This window comes from Ornithorhynchus anatinus, chromosome 4 (genome assembly GCF_004115215.2).
Source record: "Ornithorhynchus anatinus isolate Pmale09 chromosome 4, mOrnAna1.pri.v4, whole genome shotgun sequence".
Classification (NCBI taxonomy): domain Eukaryota; kingdom Metazoa; phylum Chordata; class Mammalia; order Monotremata; family Ornithorhynchidae; genus Ornithorhynchus; species Ornithorhynchus anatinus.
This window is the reverse complement of record NC_041731.1, coordinates 7735478-7750642: the sequence shown is the minus strand read 5'-3', so window position 1 is coordinate 7750642 and position 15165 is coordinate 7735478. Positions and strand designations below refer to the sequence as shown.

Below are 15165 nucleotides of genomic sequence, written 5' to 3'. Positions count from 1 at the left end.
CGCGACGCCGCGCTGCTTCGGTCCTCCCCCGGCCCCCACGTTAGTTCGGCCACAGATCCGCCTCTGGACGGGCAGGAACGGGCTCTGGAAGAAAAGCGCAGTCCGACGGCGACCCGCAACCAGCCCCTCGGGGGCTGTCGGCCCCATTCGCCCCGGCCCTTACCTCTCCGCTTCTTCTTTCGTGGGTCCGAACTGCACGGACTGGCGGTTGACTCTCGCCTGCGGCTCCTGGGCCTTTTCGCTGCCTTCTAGCTCTTGCTCCAGGGAGGAGCTGGTGCTTCCCTCCCGGCTGACGTTGCTACTGCGTCCGGGGCTGTTTTCCGTCGAGGCCCTGGGGGATTCGGTGTTCTGCTTCAGGGTCTGCAGCTTGGCCAGCGGGATGATGTCGCAGTTCTGCGGCCGGTGCCACACGGTCCTCTGGGTGGTGGCGTTGTAATAATAGAAACGAGACGTGTTGGGGTCGAAGAGTTCCCACCACTGGTTCTCACTGGTGCGTTTTATCCTCACCCCGGCAGGAGGGTCCCAGACGCACTCCCCGGTGATCAGGTTGGCGTACATGCGTTCCCTCGTCCGGGGCTCTATGATCTCTACCCATTCCAGCCTGCAAGGGGAATGGCAGAGAGGAGAACAATCAGTACGCGCGACAGCGACCGGCTTGTCGTCAGAGGAGTCGAGGTACGCTCCAGTTCCGTCGAAGGGCGGGTTAGGGGACGTTCCTCCGGCGACGCGATCCCGTTCGCTCGCACGGTGCCGCAAAGGAAAGAGAAACGGTTGGGCCCGTGCGCCCAGAATTGGACCCGATGAGCATTACAATGTTAGTTTCCTTAACAGGGATCCTGCAAGAAAGCGACCCCCGCGTTATAGGAAACCTAGGCTATATTATTCACAGAAGCAGCGGGCCCTAGTGGAAAGAGTAAGGGCCCGGGAGTCAGAGAACCTGGGTTTTAAATCCCAGCTCCGGCTCCGCCACCGGTCTGCTGTGTGACCTACAGCGAGTCACAACCTCTCTGAGCCTCTGTCGTCTCATCTGCTAAATGAGGATCGAATCCCTACTCTCCCTTTTACTTAGACTGTGAGCCCCATGTGTATCCACCTTGGTCAATCTGCGTCTACCCCAGGCTTAATAACAATTGTGCTATTTGTTCAGAACTTACTACGTGCCAGGGACTGTACTGAGCGCTGGGGTGGATTAAAAGCAAATCGGGTTGGACACAGTCCCTGTCCCCCATGGGGCTCACGGTCTCAATCCTCATTTTACGGACGAAGTAACTGAGACACAGAGAAGTGACGTGGCTTGCCCAAGGTCACACAGCAGGCACATGGTGGGGTCGAGATTAGAACTGACTCCCAGACCCTTGTTCCATCCCCTTAGGCCACGCTGATACACGCTGATGCGCAGTAAGCACTGAAGAGATGTTTCCTAAAGAGAAGCAGCGAGGCTCAGTGGAAAGAGCCCGGGGTGGGAGTCAGAGGTCATGGGTTCGAATCCCGGCTCTGCCACTTGTCAGCTGTGTGACTGTGGGCGAGTCACTTCACTTCTCTGTGCCTCAGTTCCCTCATCTGTAAAATGGGGATTAAGACTGTGAGCCTCCTGTGGGACGACCTGATGATGCTGTACCTACCCCAGCGCTTAGAACAGTGCTCTGCACATAGTAAGCGCTTAACAAATACCAACATTATTATTATTATTAAATTTTCCCAAGTTTTCTCCGCAAACGCAGCTTTGCAACTCGGAAGTCTTCTAGACTATCAATCCATAATTCTTGGAGGAAAACGAGTGCTCGCCGTGGCCCGCTACTTAGGTTCCGGGCTGACAGAGAATTTGGCCCAGGGAACCGGTCACTTCCCCAGGAGGGCAATCTGGAATCCAAATGGTCTCTCCTGGGTCAATGAAATCGAACTTTCCTGCTTTTCATCGGAGGCACCGGTATTGGAAGAGAGGGCCTATAAAGCACTGAGAATAACTCCGGTTTCGACTACACGACAGGAAGGAAATGAATGATCTCCTCTGGGTGACGGTTAGGAAAATAGCACTTTAGAGTGGTTTATTCTTCAGCATTTGACCCTGTCGGCTCAGGGGAGATTTCTTTTTTTTAACTCAAGGATAATTTAATATTTTGAAAGGTAAGTACTAGCAACACTGCCGGCTACAGACCTTATCTTCACCCTACCCAAATCAGCTCCAACCCACAACCCCTCACTGTGTCACCCTGAGCTCTTAGAAGTTTTGCTGTCGCTGCCGTGTCTCTTGTTCGGAAACCCGTACCGCACTGGGCCATTTTCCGATTGGCCTGTCTCCTTCCACCTGATGGGCCTTAAGTGGTGAACAATCGGCAACCAGCAGCTGCCAAAATAACCCTCCCAGGCAGCTGGGCCTTGGAGATCAAACCAGCTGCACGGGAGAAATGGCCGGAGATCAAACGGCTTCATCAATCTCCTGTCAGGAACCAGTAGCAAGTGTAAAGAGCTTCGGGCCAAGAGAAATTGACTAATCTCAGCTTGCCTCCTCTTGAAAGAACCATAATTGCCTTATAAAGATGAGGACGCCTTTTGAAAGGTGATTACTAAACTACCCTTTTTCATCTGTCGATCTCAAAGCACTTTAGAAACCTTTACACTTTACAAAGGAAGGCTTTAAAGTTACTTAGGTCCTTTCTTCGGTGAGGCTTCAAGCACCCGGCAGACATTAGCCCAGTCTCCTCCATGTCATTCCTGAGAGGGAAGGTAGAAATAATTACTCTTCTAATAACACCTTGAGTACACATGTGACTCTCCTTCTCAGCGCTCAAGGGCCCAGAGAGATCATGAAACCTAGTTCATATCAAGAAATCGGAGGTCTCTTGACTTGCCATCCCGATTCTGGGCCTTCCCACCCTAAATCTGGGCCTTCCCTGACCGCTGAAATGTCGAACTGGAATAGAAACCTACAAGACCGTTGGTCAATTTAAAACAAAATGGAGATAGCCATGAAACATTCCTTCTCATATCAAGAAATTAGAGGCCTCTTGACCTGCCTCCCTGATTCTGGGCCTTCCCACCCTAAGTCTGGGCCCTCCCTGACCTCTTAAATGTCAAACTAGAACAGAAAACTACAAGACCGTAGGTCAATTTAAAACAAAATCGGGATAACCATGAAACAAACATTCTTCCTAAATGATAGGACACGGGCCTTCCCAGCCTCACTCCTAGGATACGGGGGTGAAAAATCAGAACGTCACCCCACCGCTATGGGTGTCCCTGCTGTCAGCTCCCCACCACGTCGCCAATAAAATTCCAAAGCACGTGACTTCAACCGAGGCAGGGGACTGTTGGACGATGATAATGGCACAAGATCGAAAGGCGTGGCTTTTTTCGGGACAGAAGTCTCTCTTAAAGCACAGGTTTGGGGAAAAGTATAGTACGCGGTCAAGAATGAAAAACTGCGCCAGGTGCTACGAATAGCCAATCTAAGACCTCCAGCAGAGGTCCGCGCTCCTGTGCATTAGAGAAGCAGCACGGCCTAGTGGATAGAGCGGGGTCTTGGCAGTCAGAAGGACCTGGGTTCTAATCCTGGCTCCTCCAGGTGCTGTGTGACTTGGGGAACGTCGCCTCTTTGCGGCTCAGTTACTTCATCTGTAAAATGGGGATTAAGACCGTGAGCCCCACGCTGAACGTGGACTGCGATCAACCCGATAGCCTCGTATCTGGCCCGGCGTTAAGTACAGTACCTGGTACAGAGTAAGTGCTTAACAGATACCGTAATAAAAAACGTGTGCGCAGTGTGGAAAGCTGCCGTTATTGCTAAGCTTCGTTTTTGGTTTCTTTTTCAGCCTCAGCCGCGTGTACGAGTAAAATCTGCCCTCAGGAACGACGCAGCAGATTGTCGATCGTTAAGGATAGCTGAGTGGGGAGTATATGCTGCTTAGAGGTGTGTGTGGGTATTTTATTCATTCAGTAGCATTTATTGAGCGCTTACTGTGTGCGGAGCTCTGTACTAAGCGCTTGGGAGAGTACAATTCAACAATAAACAGATACATCCCTTGCCCGCAGTGAGCTTACCATCACCTATATATGCAGCTGGATTCTCCCAGACTCTGACCCCAAACTGCAAGTTTAAAAAGGAAGAGCTTCAATCCCCAACATCAGGAGGGTCAGCGTTAATTAATCACACTAATCTGCTTCTCATTTTTCCCTTCCAGAGATGAGAATTTACGTTCAAACCATTTGCCAGACTGTCTGTCATACTTAAGGCAGAGAATAAGGGCAAAATTCTTAGAGCGCCGACTGGGGAAAAGAGAAAGCAGGTTACTTCCGGCACCATATTGTATTTACTTTAGAATTTCTGAGGGGTGACGTGTGGAGATAAATCGGGTTCTGTCCTCTCAGTTGATAATGGCGGCCGCTGCAGGGAAGGATCCTCAGGGAGAAATAAAGGAAAAATCGCAAGCACCGAAAGAACGAGGAAACAGCAGGGGGTTGTGACAAACAGGGAGAGAAGAAGTGAGCCTTCAACAAATACCAGTGATTGATTGAGCAGTCCAAAACTTGCATAGAGAAGAGGCATGATAAAGAGAAGGCAAGAGAGCACAGCAAGCCGAAAGGAGAAAACAAGTTCTCAAGCTTTGGGAAGCCCTCAGATGGAAAAACTGAAGAGAATCCCCGGATTAAGCTCCTTGTGGACAAGGAACGAATGCGTCTACCAACTCTGTTGTACTGTACTCTCCCAACCGCTTAGCATAGTACTCTACACCACGGCATTTGATAAATACCAGTGATTGATTAAGTAAAGACGGAAGCGGCAAAATAAATGGTCAGCAACCCATTAGACAGTAAAACTCATCTAGCTGGCAACTACCCCTCTATACACACAATCCTCACACCCAAAGGAAGAGCTGCGTTTAGAAAGGGCAACCTGTCTAACATCAGTAAGCGCTCCATAAACGTGCCAATGAAAAGACATCATTCCCAATCCCCGGGTCGCCCAACTTAGAGAGGTCACGTGTCGTAGAGGAAAGAGCACGGGCCTGGAAACACAGGACCTGGGTTCTAACCCTGGCTCTGCCACTTGCCTGCTGTGTGACCACTGACAAGCCAGTTCACTGGGCCTCAGATGAGGAAAACGGGGATTCAATGCTCGTTTTCCCTCCTACTTCAGTTGTGAGCGCCACGAGGGCCGGGGGGATTGCATCAGACTTGATAATCTCGTATCTGCCCCAATGCTTATTAGAGTGCTTGGCACTTAGCAAGCACTTAGATACCAGTACTGTTAATCTCTCAGCCCAGTTGAGGGCAGGGATAAGCCCCTTCCCTGGAATCTTGGGACTTCACAATTATGGCTTCGGAATTTAAAAAACGGCCCTAGGGATCCATAGGTTAAGGCAGGCAGGTCAACACCGCAATGCCCAAGCCACGTGTAGGGCACTGTGAGGTGGACTTTACTCCCTAAGACAGCCGGCAGCGGCAGGGAATAAAAAGGAAAATGGCGTGGCGCAGGCATTCCCGCTTGAGGGGTCTCTGTCGTTCCCCAAGTTTCCGGGGGCTGCTCTGCCTACAATTCCAGGCACCGGAACCAGAAATTCGGGAGAATGGCAATGGAATGGCGAACTCCCAGTCTGGACCCTTAAGGTGAGTTTGTGATTCCGAGTGCGTCTCCGTGAATCAGTCTGTGTGGGCGTCTGTCTATAGAAAAGGCTTTGTGTGCATATATATGTGTACACACACACACACGAGGGTATAAATGTGGGTGTCAGTGCAGGTCTCCACATGCCCCCGGCCCCCGCACATCTGGGCGGATGTCTGTAACTAAATGGACAGGTCTGTACCCGGGAAGTCCCAGGTTGGTGTGCGTCTGCATTTTGCGTGAGTCGTCTTTTGTGTTGCACCTGGCCCATCCCGGCGTGATCCCTTGTCCCACTGTGGCGGGATTTGATGATTCCAACGAAAACCCCGTCAACACTCCTCCCGATTTCTGCCCGACTCCGATCCCGTCCCCTTCTCGGCCTTCACCTTTACCAACTGAGAGATCCTCATCGGTCCCACCTCCCTTCATAGACGAGAGCTTCTCCGTTCCTCCGATCGTCTAGCTTGCCTCTCCCTGTGCTCTCGCCCGCTCTACTGATGTCCTTCCTAAAATGTGGTGACCAGAAGTACGAAGAGTGTTCCAGGCCAGCCGCACCGTGGAATTATAAAATGGCAAAACTAGATCTTTTTGCTCTGATCCGTCTTCCCGTCCAAGTGTTGCCCGGCGTTTGGAGAGTCTTATTGGTAGCTGCCCCTCATTGGGACGAAGACTGAAACACTCTTTCACTGACCTTTCTAATAACAATAATAATAATAATAATGTTGGCATTTAAGCGCTTACTGCGTGCAGAGCACTAATCTAAGTGCTGGGGTAGATACGGGGTCATCAGGTTGTCCCACGTGAGGCTCACAGTTAATCCCCATTTTACAGATGAGGTAACTGAGGCACAGAGAAGTGAAGTGACTTGCCCACAGTCACACAGCTGACAAGTGGTAGAGCGGGGATTCGAACCCGTGACCTCTGACTCCCAAGCCCGGGCTCTTTCCACTGAGCCACGCTGCTTCTCCATCACCTATGTACTTGGGTCCCTTAATCACTTGGATACTCACTCCTCCCCGAGCCTCACGGCACTTATGGACATATCCCTATCCCCTTATCTGGAATATCTGCGACCATCTTCCGCATTAGACTGTACACTCTTTGAGGGTAGGGATCCTATCTACCAAGCCCTTTGGATTCTACTCCCCTAAGTGGTTACTACAGTACTCTGCACACAATTAGCACTCAATAAATTCCCCGCCCCACAGCACTTGTGTATATGTGTGCATATTTATTATTCTATTTATTTTATTAGATGTGTATCTGGCTATAAATCTATTTTGATGCTACTGATTCCTGTCTCCTTGTTTTGTTTATTGTCTCCCCCCTTCTAGATTGTTGGGTAGGGACTGTCTCTATCTGTTGTCATATTGTACTTTCCAAGCACTTAGTACAGTGCTCTGCCCATAGTAAGCGCTCAATAAATATGACTGACTGACTATGACCACTGACTGAACTGACTGCAGATCGTATCTCTATAAAAATAGTTCTGTACGCGATTTTAGTTCCCTTTGGTCTATTTAATAATCATGAACCAAGCCGTATTTGAAAGCAAAGAATTTATCATTTGCAGCTCTTTTAAAGTGCAGTCCATCCTGACACACCCGAGTTAAAGGGGCGCAACACAAATGTTGAAATGAATCGAGTCGAATCAATGTCACCGTATATCACAGGCCAGTCAGGGTCCGGTCGAACCCAAGGCGCTCACAACTATGAATGTTCAGTTCGCTCTACGATGGACCCACACGCTAGTCAGGCCAAGAATCCGAGCTACCTAAGGGGTCTGGCCTGACTTTGACCACCCTCGGGTGCGTAGCCCATTCCCGGGCGGATTAACTCATCGTATTCTATTCTCGGTTAAGCCTCATTAGTTCAGAACTTGCAACTGATGTGAAATGTTCTGTGTAGCCTCGCTTTTTCTCCCTCGTCCTTCCCGAGAATAGGGTATTTGAAATAAGACAAAGAAATGGGACTATTCTAAAGGGTTCCCAATGAAAACCACCATGCATTCATCGCACCGGAGACTCGTTCTGGACTGGGATGATGTCACCTGATTAGCTTCCAGCTACCCCAGGGTATAGTGTGGTACTTGGCACAGAGTCGGTGCCGAAGAGATACCACGATTACTATTATAATGGGCCATCGGGAACCTACAGACCTGAGGAGTCTTACCTTTCACTGTGTCAAGAGTTCTCCTGCTCTGGGAAGACCGATTTCAGATTCCACAGACCCGTCTGGATCGGGTTCATCCTGTGGATCGGGTTCATCCTGCGGGCTACGGTGGGCCCTGAGCCTGTTGAATCAGGCCGGTCGGGCCCAAAGCCGACTGTACGCCGCCCTTCCCATAACTCTTTGTTTGGTTTTCACGGGATGCTTATTTTCTCAGTACTACAACGCCACCATTATTTAGCTGGTCTTGAGGCATTCTTTCAGGATCCATATGAGGTCAATATCCTCAGCTAAGCTCCCTTTCCCCCCTTTCCCTCTGCTCCTCCCCCTCTCCCTTCCCCTCAGCACTGTGCTTATTTGCTCATTTGTATATATTTTCATTACCCTATTTATTTTGTTAATGAGGTGTACATCCCCTTGATTCTATTTATTGCTACTGTTTGTGTCTGTCTCCCCCGATTAGACTGGGAGCCCGTCAATGGGCAGGGATCGTCTCTCTCTGTTGCCGAATTGTACATTCCAAGCGCTTAGTACAGTGCTCTGCACATAGTAAGCGCTCAATAAATACTACTGAATGAATGAACTATCATCTCACCCAGGTCATCAGGGGTGGAGATAAAAACCATGGCTTGGAGGGAGTGCCTGGCTCCGGGTCCCATACAGAGTCCAGCGGGCCCCGGGGTCTCTCACCTTCCTTTTAATTTACCGGTGCTATTAATCGGATCAGATGGGCATCTTTCCTGAACAAAGGATCAATGCTTTCAGCGTATTTCTTTCAACGAAACCGACCGTACACGAGCCGGGGAAACTGTCCGAGGGCGAAAGTGATCTAGGCCCGTAAACAGGTGCTGCCGAAGGGCAACTACAGTTCTCTGGACTGTAAGCTCGTTGTGGGCAGGGAATGTGCCTGTTTCATTATTCTATCGTACTCTCCCAAGCACTTAATTCACTGCTCTGCACACAGTAAACGCGCAATGAAAAAAATGAATAATGGCATTTGTTAAGGGTTTAATATGAGCCAAGCACTGTTTTAAGCACTGGGGTAGATACAAGTTGATTAGGTTGGATACAGTCCCTGTCCCACATGGGTCTCACAGTCTTAATCCCCATTTTACAGACGAGGGAACTGAGGCCCAGAGAGGTTAAGAGACTTGACTAAGGTCACACAACCCAAGTGGCAGAGCCGGGATTAATAATAATAATAATAATTTTGGTATTTGTTAAGGGCTTACTATGTGCCGAGCACTGTTCTAAGCGCTGGGGTAGATACAGGGTAATCAGGTTGACCCATGTGAGGCTCACAGTTAATCCCCATTTTACAGATGAGGTAACTGAGGCACAGAGAAGTGACTTGCCCACAGTCACAGAGCTGACAAGCAGCAGAGCCGGGATTCGAACTCATGATCTCTGACTCCCAAGCCCGTGCTCTTTCCACTGAGCCATGCTGCTTCTCTAATTCTGGATTAGAACCCAGGTCCTTCTGACTCCCAGGCCCATCCTCTATCCATTAAGCCACCCTGCTTCTCCATCATTATGGTACTTGTTAAGCGCTTACTATGTGCCAGGCATTGTTCTAAGCGCTGGGGCGGGTACGAGAGAATTGGGTTTGTCCCCACGGGGCTCAGGGTCTCAATCCCCATTTTACAGATGAGGGAACTGAGGCACAGAGAAGTGAAGTGACTTACCCAAGGTCACACAGGAGACAAGCTGTGGAGCCCGGGTTAGAATCCACGCCCTTCGGACTCCCAGGCCTGCGCGCCACCCCTACACTACACAACACTGACTGAAGCCTACAGACCCGTCAGGAGACGGCACAAACGCACGATAACCTGCATGGATGATAAGAAACTGCATCCTCCTGCCACACCCTGGACTTTTAATTGAGAAAAGCTCTGAAACTCATCAAGAAGAAACAGGGGGAAGATTGGGAGATGGGGTGCTCCATGAGCAACGTGGCTTAGAGGACAAAACGTGGGCCCGGGAGTCGAATCGACCTGGGTTTTAATCCCCGTTGCGCCACATGCCCGCCGTGTGACCTTTGGGCAGATCACTTCTCTGGGCCTCAGTTACCTCACCTGGAAAATGGGGATTAAGATTGTGAGCTCCAAGTGGGACAGGAACTGTATCCAATCCTGATTGACTTGTATCCACCCTAGAGCTTAGAACAGTGCTTAGCACACAGTAAGTGCTTCAGTACTGTTATTATTATATTATTGTGACGATAATGACGGAGCCCTCCTCCCTCTAGGAACTCTCTTTTTTTCCTCTTTCAAGGATTTTCTGCTCACATACAAGACTCACCCTGCCTTTTCTCCCCGCAAAAAAGAGAAGATGCTTAAGCTAATACCCAGGGAGGGGAGTGTTAACTTGTCTGTACAAAGGCCACTTTCTCCTTGCCCGGATAAACGGTCCTCACCTAGCAGTTCATTTCAATTTGAGGCCTCGTCAAATTGCTGGTGTGTTCAGTTCTTCACTGCAGATATACTATTTCAATTCCTCTGCTCTGTCCCCCGTTCAACTCCTCCACCTTCCACCCCAGTGCCAACTTGACATTCAAGACGCTAACTACTGCCAGTGAACTCTGCCTCTCTTAATTCAAGCTTGGAAAATCCAAAAAGCCTTGTGACCTTTGCGGGGCTCGGGGCGACGCACCCGAAAATCTAAACAAATCGCTTCACCCCGCTGGATTTCTGCTCCTCATTTTACCACAGATGGGCCAAGGCCAAGTGGAAACCCACCAGAACTACAGATTATTCAGGAACGGTCCCATTGAAAGAATGCCGCATGTTATCGGCTTCTGCTCTGATGTGGACGTGGGGAATTTCTCCTTAACGAATGACTATAATAAAACGACCATCACCCCGTGAGAAACAGAATGGCGTAGTGGATAGAGCATGGGCCTGGTAGTCAGCGGTCACGGGTTCTAATCCCAGCTCTGCCACTTGTCTGCTGTATGACCTTGGGCAAGTCACTTCACTTCTCTGGGCCTCCGTTTCCTCATCTATAAAATGGGGATCGAGACTGCGAGCACCCCATGTGGGACAAGGACTGTGCCCACCCCGATTTGCTTGTGTCCGCTTAGCACAGTGCCTGGCACATAGTAAGGGCTTACCGAATACCAGAGTTATTATCATCATTATTACGTGGCACGATACCGGCGGTTGACGTGCCAGGCAGCGTTTAGAAGAGACAGTAAGAAGTACGGAGTCGCTGGTCTGCAGCCTCGGCCACACATGACAGTTCTGTGTTCTCAGGCTTATTTTCGGCTTATCTGAGCTGCCGTCCTCCCCCAGCCAAATCCCGCTAATTAGAGAGGTGAGGGAACGGAGCCGCAGCAAGGCCGCCCAGACTGCCTCTCGCCAAACGTGCTGGAGCGGTGCGGATTTGATTGTGCACAGTCAGGGAATGCAGAAGGAATGCAGGGGGCTATGCGGGAAAAGGAGACTGGGAAAAAAAAAAAGAAAGAAAAGAATGCTGATGGCTAACTGCGGGCTCACCGGGGCGGGGAAGGAGGAGGAATGGTTATTTCCTAGAAGACGGTTTCAGGATTTCACCCACCAGAGCCAAATCAAATAACATCATCCCATCCGTCTGGAACGGGTTAGACGCAGCCCTGCCTTCGGGCACCTGTTCTTCCAGGAGGGCCCACGGATAAATGCATAGGCGGAAAATGAGCGGCTTGGCACGGCCTGACTGGGCATCACGGAGGGAAGCGGAAAAGAGAGGGTGGAGAGAAGAGAAATGCGCGGCCAAACGGCGACGGGACTGCTGTGGCCAGGTGGTATATTATCACGGCCTCTCCAGCCCACCGTCCCGACAATCTATCTATCAGTGGCATTTAAGCGGCACATACTGTGTGTAGGCCAATCGACCGTATCTATCGAGCACCTGCTGTGTGCAGAGCGCTGTACTAAGAGTTTGGGAGTACAACCCAGCAACATAAGAGTTGGCAGACCTGTTCATTCATTCATTCATTCAATAGTATTTATTGAGCGCTTACTATGTGCAGAGCACTGTACTAAGCGCTTGGGATGAACAAGTCGGCAACAGATAGAGACAGTCCCTGCCGTTTGACGGGCTTACAGTCTAATCGGGGGAGACGGACAGACAAGAACAATGGCACTAAACAGCGTCAAGGGGAAGAACATCTCATAAAAACCGATGGCAACTAAATAGAATCGAGGCGATGTACAATTCATTAACAAAATAAATAGGGTAACGAAAATATATACAGTTGAGCGGACGGGTACAGTGCTGTGGGGATGGGAAGGGAGAGGTGGAGGAGCAGAGGGAAAAGGGGAAAAAGAGGGTTTAGCCGCGGAGAGGTAAAGGGGGGATGGCAGAGGGAGTAGAGGGGGAAGAGGAGCTCAGTCTGGGAAGGCCTCTTGGAGGAGGTGATTTTTAAGTAAGGTTTTGAAGAGGGAAAGAGAATCAGTTTGGCGGAGGTGAGGAGGGAGGGCGTTCCAGGACCGCGGGAGGACGTGACCCAGGGGTCGACGGTGTTCAAAAACTGTACCGATAGTATCCTGAGAAGCAGCGTGGTCTAGTGGATAGAGCCCGGGCCCGGGAGTCAGAGAATCTCCGCCACTTGTCTGCTGTGGGACATTGGGCAAGTCTCTTCACTTCTCTGTGCCTCAGTTGCCTCATCTGTAAAATGGGGATTGGGCCTGTGAGCCCCATGTGGGACAGGGACTGCATCCAATCTGATTAATTCGTACCTACCTCAGTGCCTGACACATAATAAGCGCTTACCATTTATTATTATTATTATACAATTGGCAGTCAGGATCTGTGAGCCCCATGTGGGACAGGGACTGTCTCCAATCTGATTAACTTGTATCTACCCCAGTGCCTGGCACATAATAATTGATTCTATTTATTGCTATTGTTCTTGTCTGTCTCCCCCGATTAGACTGTAAGTCCGTCACAGGGCAGGGACTGTATCTGTTACCGATTTGTACATTCCAAGCGCTTAATACAGTGCTCTGGACATAGTAAGCGCTCAATAAATACTACTGAATGAATAAGCGCTTACCATTTATTATTATTATTCTCATTATACAATTGGTAGTAAGGATCTCTGCCCCCGAGCTTATAGTTTGGCAGGAGAGGGAAAAGGGACACAGAGTCCAGCCCAAATCTGCCCCATTTGGGGGAAGAGGGAAAGGTACCACAGGCCAGAGGAGCTCGAGAATCGGAGACTGCCCGTGCGAGGTTCCGCCCGGCTCTGTGATCCTCCCTCCCCAGAGACTTACGTTCTAAAAAGAAAACCCGACAGGCGTCCGTGAACACTTTTCGACCCATCAAATAAAGACCGACTCTTTACGAGATTTGTCTTCGGAGGCTTGAAGAGGGATCTGCATTACACTAGCCGGTGCTCGGCTCTCGTCAGATGCCAGCCAAGCGGGGGCCGGGGGCAAGTGTCAGTCTGTCACTCGCGATTCGTCAGGAAAAACCTCAACGGCAAAGCGAGATCCCGGCGGCCCAAGGAAAGCAGCCTAGGAGTCGGAAGGAGGGGGAGGTGTTTAACCTCGCGACGGAGGGGGACGTGGAACCGCTCAAGGGCCGGAAGAGAGGGCTCGGCAGGAGGAGACCAGCATCTCTCCCCGACGCCGAGGCCGCCTGCAAGTGAGAGATGTGCTGAAGAAGTGTTGGTCCGAGAAAGTGCCGACGAGGACTCGGAATACGAATCTGGCCCTGAATAGAGGGAGTCAAGGACAGGGGCACCTGGTGTTTGAGAGGAAGACAGATGCACGCAGTAAGCGCTCCGTGAATACGATCGATTTAGCGATAAAGGAAAGGACGCACAGTGAGGAGCCCGCTCTGAAGGACGGGGGGGAGACAGTGACACAGAGAGGGCAGAGTTCTGGGGGAAATGATTCCCAGTCCAGTGTCCGTGCTATCTGCAATGGTGAGGTGGACAGTTCCATTTTCTGCTGCACGGTATGACTTGTGGAAAAGGGCCAGGAGCGAAAGATCAGGGTGATACAGACTGCATATCGTTGATACTGAAATCTGTATCTGCAGATCTGCCTTGAGAAAATCAGATGACACGTGTCACCCCTGCAGCAGCCTACTAAGAGGCAGATGTTCCGGCAGGTACCGAGTGATAGCGGTGAGGCTCTGCCAGCCTACGGGGCTGAGAGGGAGGGAGGGAGGAGAGAGAAAAGGGAATGACAGACATCTGGGAAACGGCAGGTCCACAACTCGGCGTTGGGCTCCCGTGGAGCCGGCCTACGTATCCGGGAGGACCCCTGGGGTCCGGCGGCGGGGGAGGGGGGAGCGCCACAGTCCACAGCCACAGCGGTGGGCAGGGCGAGAGCAGTAATCGTATTTATCACGGGCTTACTGCGTGCAGAGCACTGTACTATGCGCTGGGAAGGAGTATACGGGTGGGAATTAGAACGGGCCCTGCTCCTCGACTCATAATCTATGAGGGGGAGAGAGAAAGAAAGAGAGAGAATACGTGTGTGGGCTCTTCAGGAGATGTATACGCCTCTCCCAGGCAGGCCACGAGGCTGAGCTGACGACGGCACCCTGCCACGCTTAGCGTGCAAGAAGAATACTCCGAGGTCCCTAAAATTAACAGTACGCACCAGCACGTGGACAGTAGATCGCCGCCACCTCCGCTACGACTGAAGCGTCCCCTCCGTGAAACGGAGACTGCCGTTTCTCAGGGTCTTGGCATTTAACAATCGTCTGGGGCAGACCATTCTCTCTGGTCAGGGAGAACCGTCCCAATTTAGACTGCGAGCCCGTCATTGGGCAGGGATGGTCTCTATCTGTTGCCCAATTGCCCATTCAAAGCGCTTAGTACAGTGCCCTGCACACAGTAAGCGCTCAATAAATACTATTGAATGAGTGAACCGTCAAAATGCAAACCCGGATTCCTCGCCAATATGGATGCCGGCGAGAAAAGCGGTCTGTGATACAAAAGTACACTGGGATTGAGTCTGACAAATCTGAAATCCGTCTTCCTGACGAAGTATACACGGAAGGGGAGAAAAGAAGCAAATACCAATACTGAATGATTTTCACTTCCAGCTTGAATCCCTCACCATTAGTTTATTGTGTAGAATCGATCAATCGAATCAGTCATATTTATTGAGTGCCTCCTGTGTTCAGAGCACTGTACTAAACGCTTGGGAGAGCACAATATAACAAAATAACAGAATTGAATCCCCGACTTTTTGGAAAGGGGGGAAAATAGAATAGAGCCATATCTCCGGTGAAACTGCTTTTCAGCCTTCCCCTCTCAAAAGAATAGCTCGAAAAATAGCAATTCTAAACCCAGCAGTCAGCATCCCCCAAATGACCTGCTCTTTGCACTTCAGAGTCTTTCCTTGTTCCTCCCCTAAGAGGGTCAAGAGCCAGATTTGGGGAAATGGGGGAGGAAA

At 50.6% G+C, this 15165-nt stretch overlaps 1 protein-coding gene across 3 annotated transcripts in view; it reads right to left on the bottom strand.

Annotated features, from left to right (window-relative positions):
• Positions 1-15165, bottom strand: part of ARHGAP39 (Rho GTPase activating protein 39) — a 278167-nt gene that overhangs the window by 180570 nt on the left and 82432 nt on the right. For all 3 annotated transcript variants that reach the window (XM_029062655.2, XM_039911686.1, XM_029062658.2), the window contains exon 3: positions 164-601. In XM_029062655.2, coding sequence (XP_028918488.1) covers positions 164-601 — 438 coding nt within the window. The remainder of the gene's footprint in view (positions 1-163; positions 602-15165) is intronic.